The sequence below is a fragment of the Ascaphus truei genome, chromosome 1, assembly GCF_040206685.1.
Source record: "Ascaphus truei isolate aAscTru1 chromosome 1, aAscTru1.hap1, whole genome shotgun sequence".
Lineage (NCBI taxonomy): Eukaryota > Metazoa > Chordata > Amphibia > Anura > Ascaphidae > Ascaphus > Ascaphus truei.
This window is the reverse complement of record NC_134483.1, coordinates 10,106,488-10,126,995: the sequence shown is the minus strand read 5'-3', so window position 1 is coordinate 10,126,995 and position 20,508 is coordinate 10,106,488. Positions and strand designations below refer to the sequence as shown.

The 20,508-nt window shown below is 48.6% G+C and overlaps 1 protein-coding gene across 1 annotated transcript in view; it reads left to right on the top strand.

The window, feature by feature from the left end:
- The window catches only part of IL11RA (interleukin 11 receptor subunit alpha), a 72,743-nt gene extending 52,584 nt beyond the window's left edge, over positions 1–20,159 (top strand). Inside the window, exons 7-11 of the mRNA XM_075581703.1 lie at positions 10,226–10,389; positions 11,411–11,552; positions 13,873–13,947; positions 19,575–19,674; positions 20,081–20,159. Coding sequence (XP_075437818.1) covers positions 10,226–10,389; positions 11,411–11,552; positions 13,873–13,947; positions 19,575–19,674; positions 20,081–20,117 — 518 coding nt within the window. The 3' untranslated portion in view covers positions 20,118–20,159. The remainder of the gene's footprint in view (positions 1–10,225; positions 10,390–11,410; positions 11,553–13,872; positions 13,948–19,574; positions 19,675–20,080) is intronic.
- The last annotated feature ends 349 nt before the right edge of the window (positions 20,160–20,508 follow it).

The window sequence follows — 20,508 nt, the reverse complement described above, 5'->3', positions numbered from 1 at the left end:
CTTCATGCACACGCAATAATACATGCCTTACAGGGAGGGGTGAAAACAGAGTAATGTTTAATTAATAACCTTTAGGATCTGCTAGAGTGGCGTACAGTATGTTACGCCGGGTGCAGCTACTTATATAGTTCAATACTTTTTTGTGATTTAGTAAAATTCTTTGGACAAAGCATTTTTAACCCTTTACCCACGCCACGGTAATGCAATTACAGCTTTGCTTAACTCTTGTAAACATGGCGCCAAAGCAGCGTGTCGCTACCAGACTTCCTGTACACGTTAGCGCAGTGACATGTACAGATGTGTCCCAATTTATCAACACGAAGCCGCAACCGATACATGTGCTGCGGCGGCGGCTTATCGCCCTGCTAATGGGGCTTGCAGCTGCCCCTTTCCCTGTGACACGTGGCATGTTACACGGGCTGCATCTGCATTAATGTCAGGGTAACTCTAATGGATATTGTTATTTCTTATTTTTTATTGAACTATAAATGTTTTTACATTGTTACAGTCCATTTAATCTGTCCCATGCACACTGCTTCAGCTGAGCAATTGTGCCGTTCTGCCACAATTTACTATGGTCTATTAATATTTATGGCTTGGTTAGGCACAAAAAAAGACTGCACCTATGTTCATTACGGCAAACTCTGTTCACCAGTAGGGGGTCGGGTTTCAGGATATCCCTGCTTCAGCACAGATGGCTCGGTCATAGGCAGCACAGATGAGCCACCTGTGCTGAAGCAGGGATATCCTGGAAAGATGACATGTTGGTGGACTGGAGTTGGCCTCTGATCTCGAGCCATGCGTTTCAGCACTGCATGGGGCGAGAGGTGGACGAGGCCCGATGGGTGGCTGAGATATTTCAGCTTCGAGCCAGCAGCACCACCTGTTTCTCCGGCACGGTTCTACCTATCCCCCAGGACCCAGTGATACTGAGACGGGCGCATCTCAGAACCCGATGAAAGACCCAATGAGTCAGCAACCTGAAAGCCAGAATGCTGCCTGTGGAGCGTGTCCAGCCCTAGCTGAGATCTTACGTACGGCACAGTGACTGCATTGTTGAGGCATTCAGCGACCAGCCACACCACTGACTGCCTGCATTGCAAACCGACTCCGGGGGAAATAGCCTCTTTCCATTGTATTACTGTAAACGATGCTGGGGCTTTCGATTGCTACAAACTGCGTGTATTTTCCTTTCACTTACGCCAACAATAAAATCCTCCAGTAGTTTCCTGATGTGGAGAAATGATGAGGTGGCTGCTATCTATTTGTAACGTGCTAACATATTTCACAGATCGGTGATGTCACACATAGTATGGAAGTAACAAGTTAATACCTGCTACTGCAATAGGCAAGGGGGTGCCATGTTGTTTTTGTTAGGAAGTGACAACTTTAAACATACTACTGTATCAGTGGTGTTTCCGTGATATGTGTAATAGTCATTTTAGCAACACTGAAAGTGGCCGGTGTTGAGCATGTCCTGCTTTCCAACTCAGCCCTGATTAATGCAACTTGGAATGTAATGCTGCATTTTTGAGTTACAGGTGCAAGCCGATAATGAATAATAATAATTGTTTGTTCTTCTATAGCACTGCTAGTTTTACGTAGCGCTTTACAGAGACATTTTGCAGGCACAGGTCCCTGCCCCTGTAGAGCTTACAATCTGTTTTTAGTGCCTGAGGCACAGGGAGATAAAGTGACTTCCCCAAGGTCAGAAGGAGTTCACATTAGGATTTGAACCAGGTTCCCCTGCTTCAGTGTTGTCAGTCAGTGTCTTTACTCCCTGAGCCACTCTCCATCCCTTCTCCCCTCTCTCTCCTCTCTCCCCTCTCTCTCTCTTTCCCCTCTCTCTCTCCCCTCTCTCTCTCCTCTCTCTCTCTCTCCTCTCTCTCTCTTCCCTCTCTCTCTTCCCTCTCTCTTCCCTCTCTCTCCCCTCTCTCTCCCCCCTCTCTCTCCTCTTCTCCTTTCATCTATCTCTCCTTTTCTCTCTTATATCCACGCTATGCTCCAGCCTACAGTATCTTTCCCCCACTTTTAGTTCTCTGCTGTGTCCACCCACTGCCGCTCCTCCCCCTGTCAAGATTTGGTGACCCACTGCTGAAGATTGCGAGACTTATTTAAAGACCGAATGAATGGCGTGCGCGCATTAAATCTCGTCCTGTTATGCCCCATCCCAAGAAACCCTGGAATCCATGCTGTCTCCTTTACCCCTAAAGCCCGCTCACTTTCCCTCTGCTGCCTCTCCCCCAATATAATTCCAAATTTAACTTATATTTTTATCTCTCAGCATTGGTGTAATCCCCACATCTTTCAAGCATGCTTGTGAGGCATCTATCCTAAGGCTACGTCCAAAGTGTGAGCCACAGCGCGCGGCGAGAACAAAATGCAACGGCTCTATAGGGCCGGCCATAGTGAGCGCGACCGCGCGGGATGATGAAGAGCGATTTTGTGGCGCGACTGCTGGGTCACGTGAGCGGTTCAACCAATGAGGGTGAACCAGCCTTGTGATGTCACAGCCACGCCTCCCCGTCACTGTGGATCTCAGTCCACAGATCGCTCGGCCGACAGGCGCGCACAACGCCTTGCGCTCCGTCGCGCGTGCCCACTATATACGAGGCCTAAGGAAGCTATTCTTGATTCAGCCTCTTCCTCCAGCTACCACCCCAAATCCATTTTTGCTGCCAAACTACTAGAACTGCCCATATACAACATGCATGTGTGGTTTTCTGTCTGCGCACATCACTCTGGATTCCATCCTAACCACTCCACTGAGGTTGCCATAGGAAAAGTAGCCAATGACCTTTTAATAGCAAAATCCACAGGGCACTTTCTCATTACTCACTTTACTAGGACTTTCCGCTGCATTTGACACTGTCGATCATTCCCTCCTCCTCCACACATTGTAATAGTCTCTGTAACACGGCTCTCTCTTGGTTTAGTTCCCTCTGTCGAACAGTTCCTTCAGTGTTTCTTTTGCTGGAGCCTCTTCTAACTTTCTTTCGGGTTCTCACAGTCTTCCGTACTAAGACCTCTGCTCTTATGCCTCTGTACCCCTCCTTTCATGGTTACTAATTCACAAATTTGGTCTCCGTGATCATTTTTATTGTGTTTTCTGTCCTTTCAAGAGCTCTCTTCTTCCTCCAGAAGCTGCTGTCCCATCCCGGATGTCCCACCAATACCTCCCACCCACTACGTAGTTCCGTGTCTACACCCAAATTCTCCATGAACATTGATGATTTCACAATTATCCCAATATCTTAAGCCTGATGCCTAGGAGTCATCTTTGACTCCTCTTCGTTTATCCCACACATACACTTCCTCACCACATATTGTAGCTTCCACCTCTGCAACATTGCTAGAATCTACTGCTTTCTTACCCCAGACTCCACCAACATCTTAATCCTCTCCCTTATAATTCCCAGCATTGAATACTGTCACCTACTCTAATCATATCTGTTCTTCCTCTTTCACATCTGTCTCCCCACCAGTCCATTCTTAATGCTGCTGATAGACCTATTTTTCATAGAAGCCGCTCTTATCTGCCTCCCCACTGTGCAAGTCCCTACAATTTCTACCACTATCATCCAGGAATCAAATTCAAGGTTATGGTGCTCACATGCAAAGCCTTTCCATACAGCCCAGAACTCATATCATCTCCAAATACTTCCACATATGCTCTCACCACCCTGCCTATGATCTCCTCCTCCTCCTCCCCATTTCCCTCATAACGTCCTCCAATCCTTTTTTTTTGGACTGCCCCACACCTACAGAATTCCTTTCCCTGAAACATCAGACTCTCCTCCACCCATCACAGAAACGTGACCTTAAAAAAACTCCCCTTTCCAAGGAAGACTATGCATCCTACTCCTGATATCCTCAATCTTCTGCCTCCTGCCTCTACCATAACACCTCTTATCAGTCACAAAGCTCGGAGACTTCCAGCTGTCTCCTTCATGGCCAGAAGCTGTTAGGCCGCGCTTATAGTGCCCGGCGACGCGACGACACGCCAAAACAAATACATTGGATCCGTCGCATGCGCTTATAGTAGGTGCAACGGCGACGGGGCTACAATTTTTTTTGAGGCCATTGAAATTTGATTTTGGGAGAGACAGTCGCCACATGTGACTGTCTCTACACCAATCACAGAGCACCTATCTACAGACCGCTCCAAACTAAAGTGCAACTTTCGCGCCGGGTGACGTCGCCGGCACTATAAACTCGGCCTTAGAAACGCAACAGCCTCTTCCCCTATACATTGTGTTTCTACCCTCCCTTCCTTTTAGATTGTAAGCTCCATGGGACAGAGCCCCCCGAGCTCACTGTGCCATGTTAATCTTGAGATCGTACTGTTGTTGTCCGCACACCTCATAGTACAGTACTACGCTACGGAATAGGTTGGTGCTTCATAAATAGAAAAACAATATTTCTGGACATTTTGCGTAGGTCTGGGGCAGTTGTTGTTTTGCTTTTCATTGTAACATTTTCAAAGCTATTCAACATATTTTACACTAGAAAACAAGTGTGAGAAGTAAGGCAGCGTTACATCTTTCATTGTGTGGTAACTCCAATGTATGTTGTGGATGTGACAGTGCTATTAAAGCGGCAATCCAAGCGGCCGTTTTTCCCCCATCGGATTGGAGCAGGGGGTCTCCAGAGCTGAACCCCATTAATTAGAGCTCCGGTGACCCCCTGAATCCCGAGCTCCTTACCTCTGTAGGGGGTGCCGATAGCCACTCCGGCTCGCTAGCTGGGGTTCACGTAATGGTGGGGTTTTTTTTAAGCTCCCGTGCCCTATGGGCCAATAGGAAGCCGTGACATCATCCAGTGCAGCTTCCTATTCGCCCGCATGATGCGGAAGCTTGGCGCCCCGTTCAGAGCCAAGTATCTCTGGAGGCATGAGATCCCCGGGGCTGAAATACATGGGGTTCAGCTCCGGAGACTCCGGGCTTTAATTCCATAAAGCAAAAAGGGCAGGTTGGGTCGCTCCATTAGAGCAGCAGTCTCCCATTCTTAATTAACCCCTCCACTGCCAGAAGAGTCAGCAACACAATGTCTGGCTGACCCATCTGGCATCAACGGGGTTACATAAAGGATGATTCCTTTTTTTTAAATAATGATTAGTGGAGTATGGAGATTTATGCCCTGTTTAACATGGCACTTTCTTCTAAAAGCCCCTTTTCAGTATAGTGTGAAGTATTTTTTTTTTTTAAACCTACATTATTGTTATTCGAGTGAATCTCACAGACCTAACCCTATATCAGATATATTCAATGCGCGCTGTATTGTGCAGAAGTAACAGGAAGGAGGTCTTTGTTATTAATTCTTCTCTCTTGCTGGGTGAGGAGGCATGTTTCTGGGACTGATGCTTTTAAGCCTCCATCATTTTACAGTAATACAGCACAAGCTCTTTCCCCCATAAAACCTGCTCCTGAGCCTGTAATTAGAGAACAATTAGCTCATACACATATTACAGAGTACTGTATTTTCCCTGAAGTCCTGCTGTTTTTCTTGGCTGTTTTCTGGCGTTACTTTGTTTCTCTGTATCTATATCTATATTTTTGAAAACATTGTATGTCCCTGTGTCTAGGGGCAATCACATTGGACCTTTGGTCCGTCACTCCGCCTATATATATACTGTGTGTATATATACTGTGTGTATATGTGTGTGTAACCATGCTGTAAAATGGTTGCAGTCATCTCTCCTGCTGACAGTAAGGCCTGGTAAGTTATGGGCATGCCAGCAGTAATTATGGAGGTTTGCCCTCACACCCTGGTGAGGTGCCCTATGTATGGCTGGGAGTGGTCACAGGCTCTGACTCCCTGATTGGTGATGTCAGAGTTGTGTCAGCCCCCAGAGGGTACATAAGGCACAGCACTGATCAAAAGTTAGTTCCGTCTAGGCTAGAAGTTATCAGAGGAAGATCAAAGTTAGTGTATCAAAAGGACTAATGAGACTGTGACCAGGGACCTGGCACAGGTGAAGTATCCCTGCGGGGATAGGGAATCCCTACATTAGGAGGACACACCTTTCAAAGGGAAGTACGGTGAACGATGGAGGGCTGAATACACCCCATTGTGGAGGGCAGCTGGCCCACCGTACAAATAAAGATGTCCTTGATTACCAACACCCTCGTGTGCAAGTGTGGAGTTATTGCACGGAGAGGGGCACCACAGAGGAGTTCCTCACCAGGACCATCCCCAAGTGACCAAAGGGACCCTGATGAGGTGGAGGCGCTGCACTGGATATAGGTAGGACTCAAGCACACTACCTCAGCTGCCTGTCTGGGTTGGCAAATCCCCACACACCATCATGCGGGAGACTCAGGAGTCCTGTTGCCAACAGGTGCACCACCAGACATCACACTGTAACGGGGACTGGTTAGACCACAGGGGCCAATATGAGATTGGGTGGGTCAGGCCAGTCCAGAAAATCCGTTACATGTGTATATATACTGTGTGTATATGTGTGTATATGTACTGTGTGCATATGTGTGTGTATATATACTGTATGTATATATACTGTGTGTGTATATATACTGTGTGTATGTGTATATATACTGTGTGTATATATACTGTGTGTATGTGTGTATATATACTGTGTGTATGTGTGTATATATACTGTGTGTATATATACTGTGTGTATGTGTGTATATTTACTGTGTGTATATATACTGTGTGTATGTGTATATATACTGTGTATATATACTGTGTGTATATATACTGTGTGTATGTGTATATATACTGTGTATATATACTGTGTGTATATATACTGTGTGACTGTGTGTATGTGTGTGTATATATACTGTTTGCATATATACTGTGTGTATGTGTGTATATATACTGTGTGTATGTGTGTATATATACTGTGTGTATATATACTGTGTGTATGTGTGTATATATACTGTGTATATATATATATACTGTGTGTATGTGTGTATATAAACTGTGTGTATGTGTGTATACATACTGTGTGTATATATACTGTGTATATGTGTATATATACTGTGTGTATATATACTGTGTGTATATATACTGTGTGTATGTGTGTATATATACTGTGTGTATATATATATATATACTGTGAGTATATGTACTGTGTGTATATATACTGTGTGTGTGTATATACTGTGTGTATATATACTGTGTGTAAGTGTGCATATATACTGTGTGTATATATACTGTGTGTATATATACTGTGTGTATGTGTGTATATATACTGTGTGTACACACTGATGAGACCCATCAAGGTCGAAACAGCTGTCTGTGGGTGGTTTTCTGGGTATGCACCTTAACCCTGGCTGTGCTCAAAGCTGTGACCATGCAGCAAGCTTAAGCCTATAGGGAACCATGTTAAAAATGGTTATTGAGGCAAAAAGTGACACTGTGTGCTCATTTGCATGTCATTTCCCAGAATCCCTTGCTGCAGTGGAAGTGCTGTATGCTGGGTGATAATGGGGAAAGGCGGGGTTGCAGACCTGCCTAAGACATGCAGATGAGCATACAGCTATATTTGCATATTTGCTTTCCTGTGGAGGGTTTTTGACACTTTTTTTACTCACCATAACTTAACTCAGTATTATGGTTTAGCCTATCCCATAGCCTCTCTTTCATTCCCAGTAAAATCAACCCCACACTGATGAGACCCATCAAGGTCGAAACAGCTGTCTGTGGGTGGTTTTCTGGGTATGCACCTTAACCCTGGCTGTGCTCAAAGCTGTGACCATGCAGCAAGCTTAAGCCTATAGGGAACCATGTTAAAAATGGTTATTGAGGCAAAAAGTGACACTGTGTGCTCATTTGCATGCCATTTCCCAGAATCCCTTGCTGCAGTGGAAGTGCTGTATGCTGGGTGATAATGGGGAAAGGCGGGGTTGCAGACCTGCCTAAGACATGCAGATGAGCATACAGCTATATTTGCATATTTGCTTTCCTGTGGAGGGTTTTTGACACTTTTTTTACTCACCATAACTTAACTCAGTATTATGGTTTAGCCTATCCCATAGCCTCTCTTGCATTCCCAGTAAAATCAACCCCACACTGATGAGACCCATCAAGGTCGAAACAGCTGTCTGTGGGTGGTTTTCTGGGTATGCACCTTAACCCTGGCTGTGCTCAAAGCGGTGACCATGCAGCAAGCTTAAGCCTATAGGGAACCATGTTAAAAATGGTTATTGAGGCAAAAAGTGACACTGTGTGCTCATTTGCATGTCATTTCCCAGAATCCCTTGCTGCAGTGGAAGTGCTGTATGCTGGGTGATAATGGGGAAAGGCGGGGTTGCAGACCTGCCTAAGACATGCAGATGAGCATACAGCTATATTTGTATATATATATATATATATATATATATATATATATATATATATATATATATATATATATATATATATATATATATATATATATATATATATATATATATATATATATATATATATATATATATATGTATATATATACTGTGTGTATATATACTGTGTGTATGTGTGTATATATACTGTGTGTATGTGTATATATACTGTGTGTATATATACTGTGTGTATGTGTGTGTATATATACTGTGTGTATATATACTGTGTGTATGTGTGTATATATACTGTGTGTATATATATATACTGTGTGTATGTGTGTATATATACTGTGTGTATATATATACTGTGTGTATGTGTGTATATATACTGTGTGTATATATATACTGTGTGTATGTGTGTATATATACTGTGTGTATATATATATACTGTGTGTATGTGTGTATATATACTGTGTGTATATATATACTGTGTGTATGTGTGTATATATACTGTGTGTATATATATATACTGCGTGTATGTGTGTATATATACTGTGTGTATGTGTATATATACTGTGTGTATATATATACTGTGTGTATGTGTGTATATATATACTGTGTGTATATATATATATACTGTGTGTATGTGTATATATATACTGTGTGTATGTGTGTATATATACTGTGTGTATATATATATACTGCGTGTATGTGTGTATATATACTGTGTTTATGTGTGTATATATATACTGTGTGTATATATACTGTGTGTATATATATACTGTGTGTATGTGTGAGCTCTGAAGTGGGGGGTGGGAGGAAATCACTAACCAAAGGTGACCCAACGCTGCTAAGCTCTGAAGGGGGGGGGGGATTACAACCCTCCTGCCCACCCAGGGAGCCGCCGGCTATCTGTCAAGGGGGGGGGGGGGGAATCCCGGCAGCCCCCACCCCCCCCCTCTGTGAGCCGCCGCCGAGCTATGAAGGCGGGGGAGGGGGGGAATTGGAGATGTGAAAGGGGGGGGGGGGGAAATGGAGCTGTGAAAGGGGGGGAAATCGGACATGTGAATGTGGGGGGGGGGACACCGCTGTGAAGGGGGGGAGCGGAAAGCGAGGGGGAGCGGGAAAATTAAATCTCGGGCAACGCCAGGTATATCAGCTAGTATATATATAGGGGACGGATCTTTCTAATATTACACATTGTTGAGGAGGTACAAAGTGTATATGTTCAGCAGACGGGAAGAAGAGGTTTTAAACGCTCCCTACACACTTCTATCTATGGATAGCTCTCTTCTCCATACAAAGGTATCAACCAACAGCATATTTGTTGAGGGACATATTTCATAGACCACTGTCCTCGTCTGCCTGTGGTACCCTGCGAATGGCCAGTGGACACTTCAGTCAGTGTTACTTTGTGTCTATTTATAGTGTGTTCCTATGACTTCCAGAGGTCCCCAAACTTACTTCATTACCCCCATCGCCCCATGTTTTAGAGTGGTGGAGTTGCAGAAAAGGGCTATCGGTCGTTACCCAGCGGACATCTCCCGTTTCACCCCCTACCCACTTTATTACATGGATGTCCTGAAGCTTGTATCCGCTGCAAGACGCAGTAGACCATAGGCACCTACTGTGTGTATTGTATATAGGGACAGAGTCAGTAGACCATGGATTTTTCTGTCTCTGTAGCTTTCTCACAGAGTCAATATAGGGACAGACACAATTAACAATAGATTCGTTAAGATACTTGACAGCCGAGAGCACTTGCTCCTTTGTGGGTATGGAGGCAGATTTGAGAAACCATTGTCCTGTCTGTCTGTTTTACTGAGCTCCATAGACCACGGGTTCCTTTTCTGAGTTCTCAGAGGGACAGACTTGATGTGTCATAGCTTTAAACCCTCTGTATATTAAGTTCATATTTCGGGTTGGATTTTGTCTCCTAGTTAAGCCGGACCCTCCAGAGAAGGTGGTGGTTGAGCCTGTCCCGTCTGCCCCCAGACGTCTCCGCGTGAGCTGGGATTATCCGCCCACCTGGCCCCACAAGCCGCAATTTCAGCTGAAATTCCGCCTGCAATACAGACCCGTGCGCCACCCCTCCTGGTCTGTGGTGAGTTCCAGCTTTCACTCCCTTATTTGTACATGGCTGTGCGTGTTTGTTTGTTGCATGCGTCTGTATGTGTGTATGCATGTGAAGCTAGCACTGCCTTGCGTTAGCTTGAAATAACATGGCTTAAGCCTCCTACACATTGTTGGCATTACTCTCAGGCAGACCCTGATAGGTGTTTAATTAAAGTAAAAAAATAGTGAATACAGCAGAGAGAAAGGACGCTGTAAATAACAACATAATAATTAGATCATGCAGAACTGTGATCTTACTCTTATCCAGACCCTGTAAAAGACGTGTTCCAGGTTCTGGATGTGAGTAACGCCAAGCTTAGCTCCAACCTAACTAACGTCGTTAAATCCTGCGCTAACTATAGCGGATTTCTGGGGATCGGCGCTTTTACAGGGACCGCCTCTTTTGCATATCATTAGCGCCAACGTCCGTTATACTACACACGAGGGCTCGTTACTGCTGAAAACAGCACTTTGCGCATCGTTACTGAGCTGTGAAGATTCCCCGTTAGCACTTAACGAGACGTTAACGGAAGTTAGTGTCTCGTTAACTCATTAACGGACTTCTGAGGATCTACCCCAAGTTTTGAGGTGTATAAAACACCAAAAAAATGAATCCTCCAATAAGCACACAGTGGCTGCAACGAATACACTTACTTTTAATTCAATACAAACATTAAATAGTTATAATCATCCAACATTTTTTTTCTTTTTTTTTTTTTAAACCCTCATAATAAATACTGTGCTACATGTGGTGATATAGATCCAAGCCAATAAGACGACTTCAGCATAATGACAGCTGTGGGGTCTAATTAATAATCAGAACAGTCAAGTCAAATATATTACCCAGAATATTTGGGTAATGTTTGATATTGGTGCTGGTGTTGGGGCGTATGTGACCAATGTGCGACCCCTTGTAGAATTGATGCGCTGATGTACCACACAGCCTACGAACCACCCTGGTGTCCTCGGGAGCTTGTCTGATCGGAGATCTCTGCTTTCCCGCGGGACAGGTGGAGACGGTGAATTTGTCGGACGTTATCACCGATGCGTTCGCTGGGATGGAACACGTGGTCCAGGTGAGCGCCAAGGATTTCCTGGATGCCGGGAACTGGAGTGAATGGAGCGTAGAAGGCCGAGGCACGCCGTGGACTAGTAAGGACGCGTCGTGGGCTTTCATCAGATGTTCTGAGCGGCATCAACATTGAACGTGTTTCCATTATATGTAACAATTAAGCTTTATTTCATATAGCGCTTTTCTCCCAATGGGACTCAGAGCGCGTTTCACAATTACAGCACAGCGCGCGGTGCGCAGCACATAGGAATGTTGCACACACACAGTTCCTGCCCAGATGAGCTTGTTATCTATGTTTTTGGTGCCTGAGGCACAGGGAGATAGGGACTTGCCTCGGGTCACAAGGAGGTGACGCAGAGATTGGAACCAGGTTCCCCTGCTTCACACTCAGTGTCACTGTTCGCAGACGTCAATGTCTTTACTCGCTGCGTCGCTCCCTTCCTCTGTACACAAGAGGAGCGCTGCACAAAAGAAATGTCCGATCACACCGATAACTTACAGTAACAGTAATGGGATGCTTGATCTTTCTTTTAAAGTGTCAGGAGATGCAGCCTCCCTGAAGCACCAGTCTGCTTCGTGACACACACACGTCGCACAGCCACGCCCGGGTTAAGAAAGCACACAATGGGTTAAAGCACAGTTGTTAAAGACAGTTGTTTCAGTATTTGGGGCTTCATTAGCTTGAGCTGGGTCCGTGGTTCTGCATTGTGAAGCAGGTGGCCGACAGACTTCGTGGGTATGTGTGGCCATAGTTACTAAGCAGTGCTACTTCATAAGACCTGGGACATAGTAAAGAATTTAGTGCTGCTGCTTGCTGCCGCTCGCTCTACCAGGAGCTTTTTGCTGTCCTGGCAGAGGAGACAGCAAGCGTGCTTGGGAGGCGGGTATCACTCTGTGTGTGTGTGTCACTTGGTAGCTGTCAGTGTGTGTGTGTGTCTCATTGGGTAACTGTGTGTCACTTTGAAGTGGTCTGTCACTGGGGAACCTGTGTGTGTGTATATGTGTGTGTGTGTGTGTGTGTATATTATATAATATTTTACAAATTAAAAAAAAGACATGTGAGAATAAATTATTTATTAACATTGTGCAACTTTGATAAATATATTCATACACGCACACATCACACACACATCACACACACACATCACACACACATCACACACACACATATACACACCATACACACATATACACACCATACACACATATACACACCATACACACATATACACACACACATACACACACACATACACATATATATATACATACACATATATATACACACCACACACACATATACACACACACATCACACATATACACACACACACACACACACACACATACACACCACACACACACACACATATACACACACACACACACACACATACACACACATATACACACACACACACACACACACCACACACACATACACATAATATATACACACACATACACACACACACACACACATACATATATATACACACATATATATACACACCACACACACACATATACACACACATATACATATATACACATACACACACCTCTGTGCTGCCTCTACTCTGTCTGGTGACTCCGACACAGTAGTAAAAATGCCAGCTGCAGCCCCATTGGATGGGAGCGGTCACGTGACCGCTCCTCCTCTCCCCCAAGCGGCAAAATTTCAAACCTGCCTGTCTCTTCTGATTTTCTCAGCCTCCGCACGCATCAGCAAGCATGCGGAGGGAGGAACTATAGCCGCGCTGATTACAGATGCAGGGGCTTTGTACATCTGTTCAGCGCGGCTCAGCCCGCCTCAGTGACGCTGATTTCACTATGTCCCAGGCCTAATACTACTTCCAGGCTATGGGATAGCAGCACTCGGTAAATATGGGCAGCGGGTCCCTTCTGTGACAGTACAGAGGTCGAGAGTAGAGATAAAGTGGGGGATTTGTATCAAAGCCCAGAAAATCAGAGCACAAGCTGAGCGAAAAACGTTATCAGATTTAACGCAGAGAATGAATCTTATTAGAGGCGATAGGGTTTTTTGAGCTGATAACTCTGGTGGCGTTTTTACTGCCCTTTCCCGTGGTTTTGCATGTGTGAGTATTTGATGCATGACCCCAGTGAGGTTTCTCTCTGGCCCTTGTGCTGTGCAGTGACAGGGAAACCGCTCCAGGGACTATACAATTGATATCCGTAGTTGTAACGCCGTGCGATGTCCCAAATCTGAGGTTATTGGATCCCTCAGTATGTTACTCCTTCCTGCCCTTTCTCTATCTCTGTAGCAAGCTTATATTTTGTGACTGTATCCACCTCCACCGTCTGTGCTGCTCTTTGCGTCTACTACTCTTTCAGTTGGAGTACTTTCTTACAACTTTCTTGTTTCTCCTGTGGCAATAGGTCTCACCACCAGGGCCAGTGACAGTGATGAAACCACTACAATAGAACCAGAACCTCCCGTGGAGGAGCCGTTTGGTGAGCTGCAGTGTTAATGCCATTGTTCTGCTACAGACCTTGCACAAAATGTACATTGTGTTGCAATCTTACAGTATAATCAGTGTAGTGAGAGGCAGAAAGACACAGTACGTCTCGTGCACATGGGGTAACGGGAAATATAGGCAGTCACATGCAGAGTGGTGTTGTACGACGTGGAGAAAGGTAAGGGAGAAAGTGCAGTATATTTAACAGATGGGCTGGGGGTGGTGGGATGGTGGGATGAGCTGGGGATGGTGGGATGGATGGGGTGGTGGGATGGGCTGGGGATGGTGGGGTGGGCTGGGGATGGTGGGATGGGCTGGGGATGGTGGGATGGGCTGGGGATGGTGGGATGGACTGGGGATGGTGGGATGGGATGGGCTGGGTATGGTGGGGTGGGCTGGGGATGGTGGGATGGGCTGGGGATGGTGGGATGGGCTGGGGATGGTGGAATGGACTGGGGATGGTGGGATGGGATGGGCTGGGTATGGTGGGATGGGCTGGGTATGGTGGGATGGGCTGGGTATGGTGGGATGGGCTGGGTATTGTGGGATTGGCTGGGGATGGTGGGATGGGCTGGGCTGGGGATGGTGGGATGGGGATGGTGGGATGGGCTGGGGATTGTGGGATGGGCTGGGGATGGTGGGATGGGATGGGCTGGGTATGGTGGGATGGGCTGGGGATGGTGGGGTGGGCTGGGGATGGGATGGTAGGATGGGCTGGGGATGGTGGGATGGGCTGGGTATGGTGGGATGGGCGTGGGATGGCCTGGGGATGGTGGGATGGGCTGGGGATGGTGGGATGGGCTGGGCTGGGGATGGTGGGATGGGCTGGGGATGGTGGGATGGGCTGGGGATGATGGGATGAGCTGGGGATGGTGGGATGGGCTGGGGATGGTGGGATGGGCTGGGGATGGTGGGATGGGCTGTGGATGGTGGGATGGGCTGGGGATTGTGGGATGGGCTGGGGATGGTGGGATGGGCTGGGGATGGGATGTAGGATGGGCTGGGGATGGTGGGATGGGCTGGGGATGGTGGGATGGGCTGTGGATGGTGGGATGGGCTGGGGATTGTGGGATGGGCTGGGGATGGTGGGATGGGATGGGGATGGGATGTAGGATGGGCTGGGGATGGTGGGATGGGCTGGGAATGGTGGGATGGGATGGGGATGGGATGGTAGGATGGGCTGGGGATGGTGGGATGGGCTGGGGATGGTGGGATGGGATGGGCTGGGTATGGTGGGATGGGCTGGGGATGGTGGGATGGGCTGGGGATGGGATGGTGGGATGGGCTGGGGATGGTGGGATGGGCTGGGGATGGGATGGTAGGTTGGGCTTGGGATGGGCTGGGGATGGGATGGGGATGGTGGGATGGGCTGGGGATGGTGGGATGGGCTGAGAATGGGATGGTAGGATGGGCTGGGGATGGGATGGTAGGATGGGCTGGGTATGGTGGGATGGGCTGGGGATGGTGGGATGGGCTGGGGATGGGATGGTGGGATGGGCTGGGGATGGTGGGATGGGCTGGGGATTGGATGGTAGGATGGGCTGGGGATGGTGGGATGGGATGGGCTGGGGATGGTGGGATGGGCTGGGTATGGTGGGATGGGCTGGGGATGGGATGGTAGGTTGGGCTTGGGATGGTGGGATGGGCTGGGGATGGTGGGATGGGCTGGGGATGGTGGGATGGGATGGGGATGGTGGGATGAGCTGGGGATGGTGGGATGGGATGGGTATGGTGGGATGGGCTGGGGATGGTGGGATGGGCTTGGGATGGTGGGATGGGCTGGGGATGGGATGGTAGGATGGGCTGGGGATGGTGGGATGGGCTAGGGGTGGGATGGTAGGATGGGCTGGGGATGGTGGGATGGGATGGGGATGGTGGGATGGGCTGGGGATGGTGGGATGAGATGGGCTGGGTATGGTGGGATGGGCTGGGGATGGTGGGATGGGCTGGGGATGGGATGGTAGAATGGGCTGGGGATGGTGGGATGGGCTGGGGATTGTGGGATGGGATGGGCTGGGGATTGTGGATTGGGATGGGCTGGGGATGGTGGGATGGGCTGGGGATGGTGGGATGGGCTGGGGATGGTGGGATGGGCTGGGGATGGTGTGATGGGCTGGGGACGGTGGGATGGGATGGGCTGGGTATGGTGGGATGGGCTGGGGACGGTGGGATGGGCTGGGTATGGTGGGATGGGATGGGCTGGGGACGGTGGGATGGGCTGGGGACGGTGGGATGGGATGGGCTGGGGATGGTGGGATGGGATGGGCTGGGTATGGTGGGATGGGCTGGGTATGGTGGGTTGGTTTTCCTTTCATTGGGTTGTGAAGGTTTTTAATGATCTGCACACTATAATTCCATCTATAAAGAACCTTTACATTGGTCCCCTAATCGGTATGACAACCTGCAATCTCTTTATCCTGACAAACTGCACTGTAAGTGATGTTTGTCAGTGTCGCAAGGCACTATATACATGCAAATAGAATATATGTAACACCAGCATGGCAGCCATAGGGTGTTAGCTGTTTGCTGCCCTTTGCTAATGTTCCTGGTGTTCCTGCTGCCCTAATACTGGCGTATGGATATATAAGGAAGCCTTCCGCCTTCATACACTGATTACCTTGCTGTCACTGCTCTATCTCCGCTTCCTTACCACCCCACCTACTTCCCCAGCAGCCCAGCCGCTTGCTCCATGTGTTCCACTTAGCCACTGATCCAGCCACAGGTCGGGTTTTCTGGTTATCCCTGTTTCAGCATTGGTGGCTCGATCAGACTGAGCCTCTGAGCCACCTGTGCTGAAGCTGAGACTGATTGAGCCACCTGTGCTGAAGCTGGGGCTGTTTGAGCCACCTGTACTGAAGCTGGGACTGTTTGAGCCACCTGTTCAGGGATATCCTGCAAACCTGACCTGCTGGTAGCCCTTAAGGACTGGAGTTGGCCACTCTGTTCCATGGGATCGCCCTGTTAAATATCAGCACCCCAACAATACACATCCCCCCCAATAAACTTGGGACCTCCTGCAAACCTGACCTGTTGATGAGCCTTGAGGACTGGAGTTGCCCACCCCTAATGTTTAGTTTGCGATCAATATTTGTGATAAAGGCCTAATACCCCATTTTTTGGTATTAACAGCCTCACATCACGTCCCGGTATTTATCGGAAGCCTATGATAGAATAGTATTACCGTGAGCGCGACGCGGTAATAAACAGTCGTGAAAATTCCCGCATCACGATATTGGCCCACATATGGCACCGAGTAAATTATTACTGCAATGTTGATGTTTAACATCGTAAAATTGCACGGGTAATAAGACCGATTTATTTATGTTTTGCCGGGTGCGATATTAACGCCACTTGAATGGGGTTTGATGTATCCGGGCCATAGAACAGTCTGATCTGTGCATACATTCAAATCACTTCACCCATTACAAGGTACCCATGCAGGGCTCCTAATGAGAATACCCAGAGATACCGGGAGGTTTGCAAGGTCAGGCATCCTGCAGTTTGACCAGAGTACATGAAGTCAGGCTGTAAGTCTCAGGACTGAGGCACAGAGGTAGTTACCAGGACAGAAATCCATAGCCCGGCTTCCAGGCATACAATGGAACGGGAACACATCCTTTTCCTCGCCTGTGATTGGACAGACGCGCCCTGAAAACTCTTCCCTGCCACAAACTCCTCTTTCTTCTCTGTGATTGAATGGGGTGTCCTGAGTGTCACACTCTTCCGGTCAGACCCGTTCTTCTTTGCTTGTGATTGGATAGGGGAGAACTGGCAGCTCCCCCCTCTTCCTCCCCTGTGATTGGACAGGGAGTCCTGGAAGTGGCTCGCTCTCTTCCTGCTGCACCTTCCTGTCCCCTCCCCTGTGTTTGGATGGGGTTCCTAACCTCTCCCCTCTCTCTCTGCCTCTTCCTCCCCTGTCACACCCTCCTCTTCCTCTCAGTGTTTGGGTGGGGTTCCTGACCGCTCCTCTCTCCCTCCCCTGTCACACCCTCCTCTTCCTTTCAGTGTTTGGGTGGGGGTTCCTGACCCCTCTTCTTCCTCTCAGTATTTGGGTGGGGTTCCTGACCGCTCCTCTCTCCCTCCCCTGTCACACCCTCCTCTTCCTCTCAGTGTTTGGGTGGGGTTACTGACCGCCCCTCTCTCCCTGTACCTCCCCTGTCACATCCTCCTCTTCCTCCCAGTATTTGGGTGGGGGTTCCTGACCGCCCCTCTCTCCCTCCCCTGTCACACCCTCCTCTTCCTCTCAGTGTTTGGGTGGGGTTCCTGACCGCCCCCTCTCTCCCTGTACCTCCCCTGTCACATCCTCCTCTTCCTCCCAGTATTTGGGTGGGGTTCCTTACCACCCCTCTCTCCCTCCCCTGTCACACCCTCCTCTTCCTCTCAGTATTTGGTGTGGGGGCCCTGACCGCCCCTCTCTCCCTCTTCCTCTCAGTATTTGGGTGGGGGTCCTGACCCCTCCTCTTCCTCCCAGTATTTGGGTGGGGGTCCTGACCGCCCCTCTCTCCTCTTCCTCTCAGTATTTGGGTGGGGGTCCTGACCCCTCCTCTTCCTCTCAGTATTTGGGTGGGGGCCCTGACCGCCCCTCTCTCCCTCTTCCTCTCAGTATTTGGGTGGGGGTCCTGACCGCTCCTCTCTCCCTCTTCCTCTCAGTGTTTGGGTGGGGGTCCTGACCCCTCCTCTTCCTCTCAGTATTTGGGTGGGGTTCCTGACCGCCCCTCTCTCCCTCTTCCTCTCAGTATTTGGGTGTGGGGTCCTGACCACCCCCTGTCTCCCTCTTCCTCTCAGTATTTGGGTGGGGTTCCTGACCGCCCCTGTCTCCCTCCCCTGTCACACCCTCCTCTTCCTCTCAGTATTTGGGTGGGGTTCCTGACCGCCCCTCTCTCCCTCTCAGTATTTGGGTGGGGTTCCTGACCGCCCCTCTCTCCCTCTTTCTCTCAGTATTTGGGTGGGGTTCCTGACCGCCCCTCTCTCCCTCTTCCTCTCAGTGTTTGGGTGGGGGTTCCTGACCCCTCTTCTTCCTCTCAGTGTTTGGGTGGGGGTCCTGACCGCCCCTGTCTCCCTCCCCTGTTACACCCTCCTCTTCCTCTCAGTATTTGGGTGGGGTTCCTGACCCGCCCTCTCTCCCTCTCCCTCTCAATATTTGGGTGGGGGTCCTGACCGCCCCTCTCTCCCTCTTCCTCTCAGTATTTGGGTGGGGTTCCTGACCGCCCCTCTCTCCCTCTTCCTCTCAGTATTTGGGTGGGGGTCCTGACCGCCCCCTCTCCCTCTCAGTATTTGGGTGGGGGGTTCCTGACCGCCCCTCTCTCCCTCTTCCTCTCAGTATTTGGGTGGGGGTTCCTGACCGCCCCTCTCTCCCTCTCCCTCTCAGTATTTGGGTGGGGGTTCATGACCACCCCTCTCTCCTCTTCCTCTCAGTATTTGGGTGGGGGTCCTGACCGCCCCTCTCTCCCTCTTCCTCTCAGTATTTGGGTGGGGGGTCCTGACCGCCCCTCTATCCCTCCTGTCACACCCTCCTCTTCCTCTCAGTATTTGGGTGGGGGTTCCTGACCGCCCCTCTCTCCCTCTTCCTCTCAGTATTTGGGTGGGGGTCCTGACCGCCCCTCTCTCCCTGTACCTCTGCAGATCGCAGTGACCCTCTGGAGAAAGTTGCTATACTGATCTCTCTGGGGATTTTTGCCTTTGTGGTCCTTGCCCTGTTTCTGGTTATTGGTGCCCTCATCTGGTAAGAATAATTCTAATTCCTGTTACATGGGGATGTTCAGAAGATGTTACGTGGAATTATTTCATTGCAAATCCAATTTATGTTCTAAATGTTCTGTATTAAAGTGCTGCCCTCTTCTAATGGACTCTGCATTCAAGTCTGTGTGTCTGTGTGTGTCTGTGTGTGTCTGTGTTGTGTGTCTGTCTGTGTGTCTGTGTGTGTGTGTCTGTGTGTGTCTGTGTTGTGTGTCTGTGTGTGTCTGTGTTGTGTGGCCGTGTGTCTGCGCGTGTGTGTGTATAGGATGTGGTTTTATTATTGGCTCTGCAGAACCCTTTCCCCCCTGTTAGCCGCGTTATCAGAGTTTGGGAAGAAGCGTGAGTAGATTTCCATGGACGTGGTCGCAATATTTCCCCTTTTCTGTTTTCAGGTTAAGGGTGAGAAGAAAAATCAAGCACAGCGGATAAAGACCAACTTTCTGTCCGCTATCCACATGAAGGCTTTGCCAAGTAAGTGTCCTGCACAATGTGGGTGGGGGGAGGGGGGTGGGGGGGGTGGTCTTGTGCAATAGCACCGATTTCATAAATACGAGTCTTAATTGTTAGCTAAAGTAAAACCAGTTTTGGTTTCTATGAGAAATGAATGTTTTTTTGTTCTTCGGGGTCCTGTGAAATTCGCCCCTTTCAGATACCTGTTGTGCTCAACTACTGACCTGTTATATCTTAATTACTTTCTGAATAAAGACGAAAGACATGGAGGATGTGATTGTGCTGTACCTGGAGACCAGCGATTCCAGTGGGGGGATGGGGGAACCCCCTAGGGATTCGTGAGGTGTCTCCCTTTGGGTTTTCAACAAAA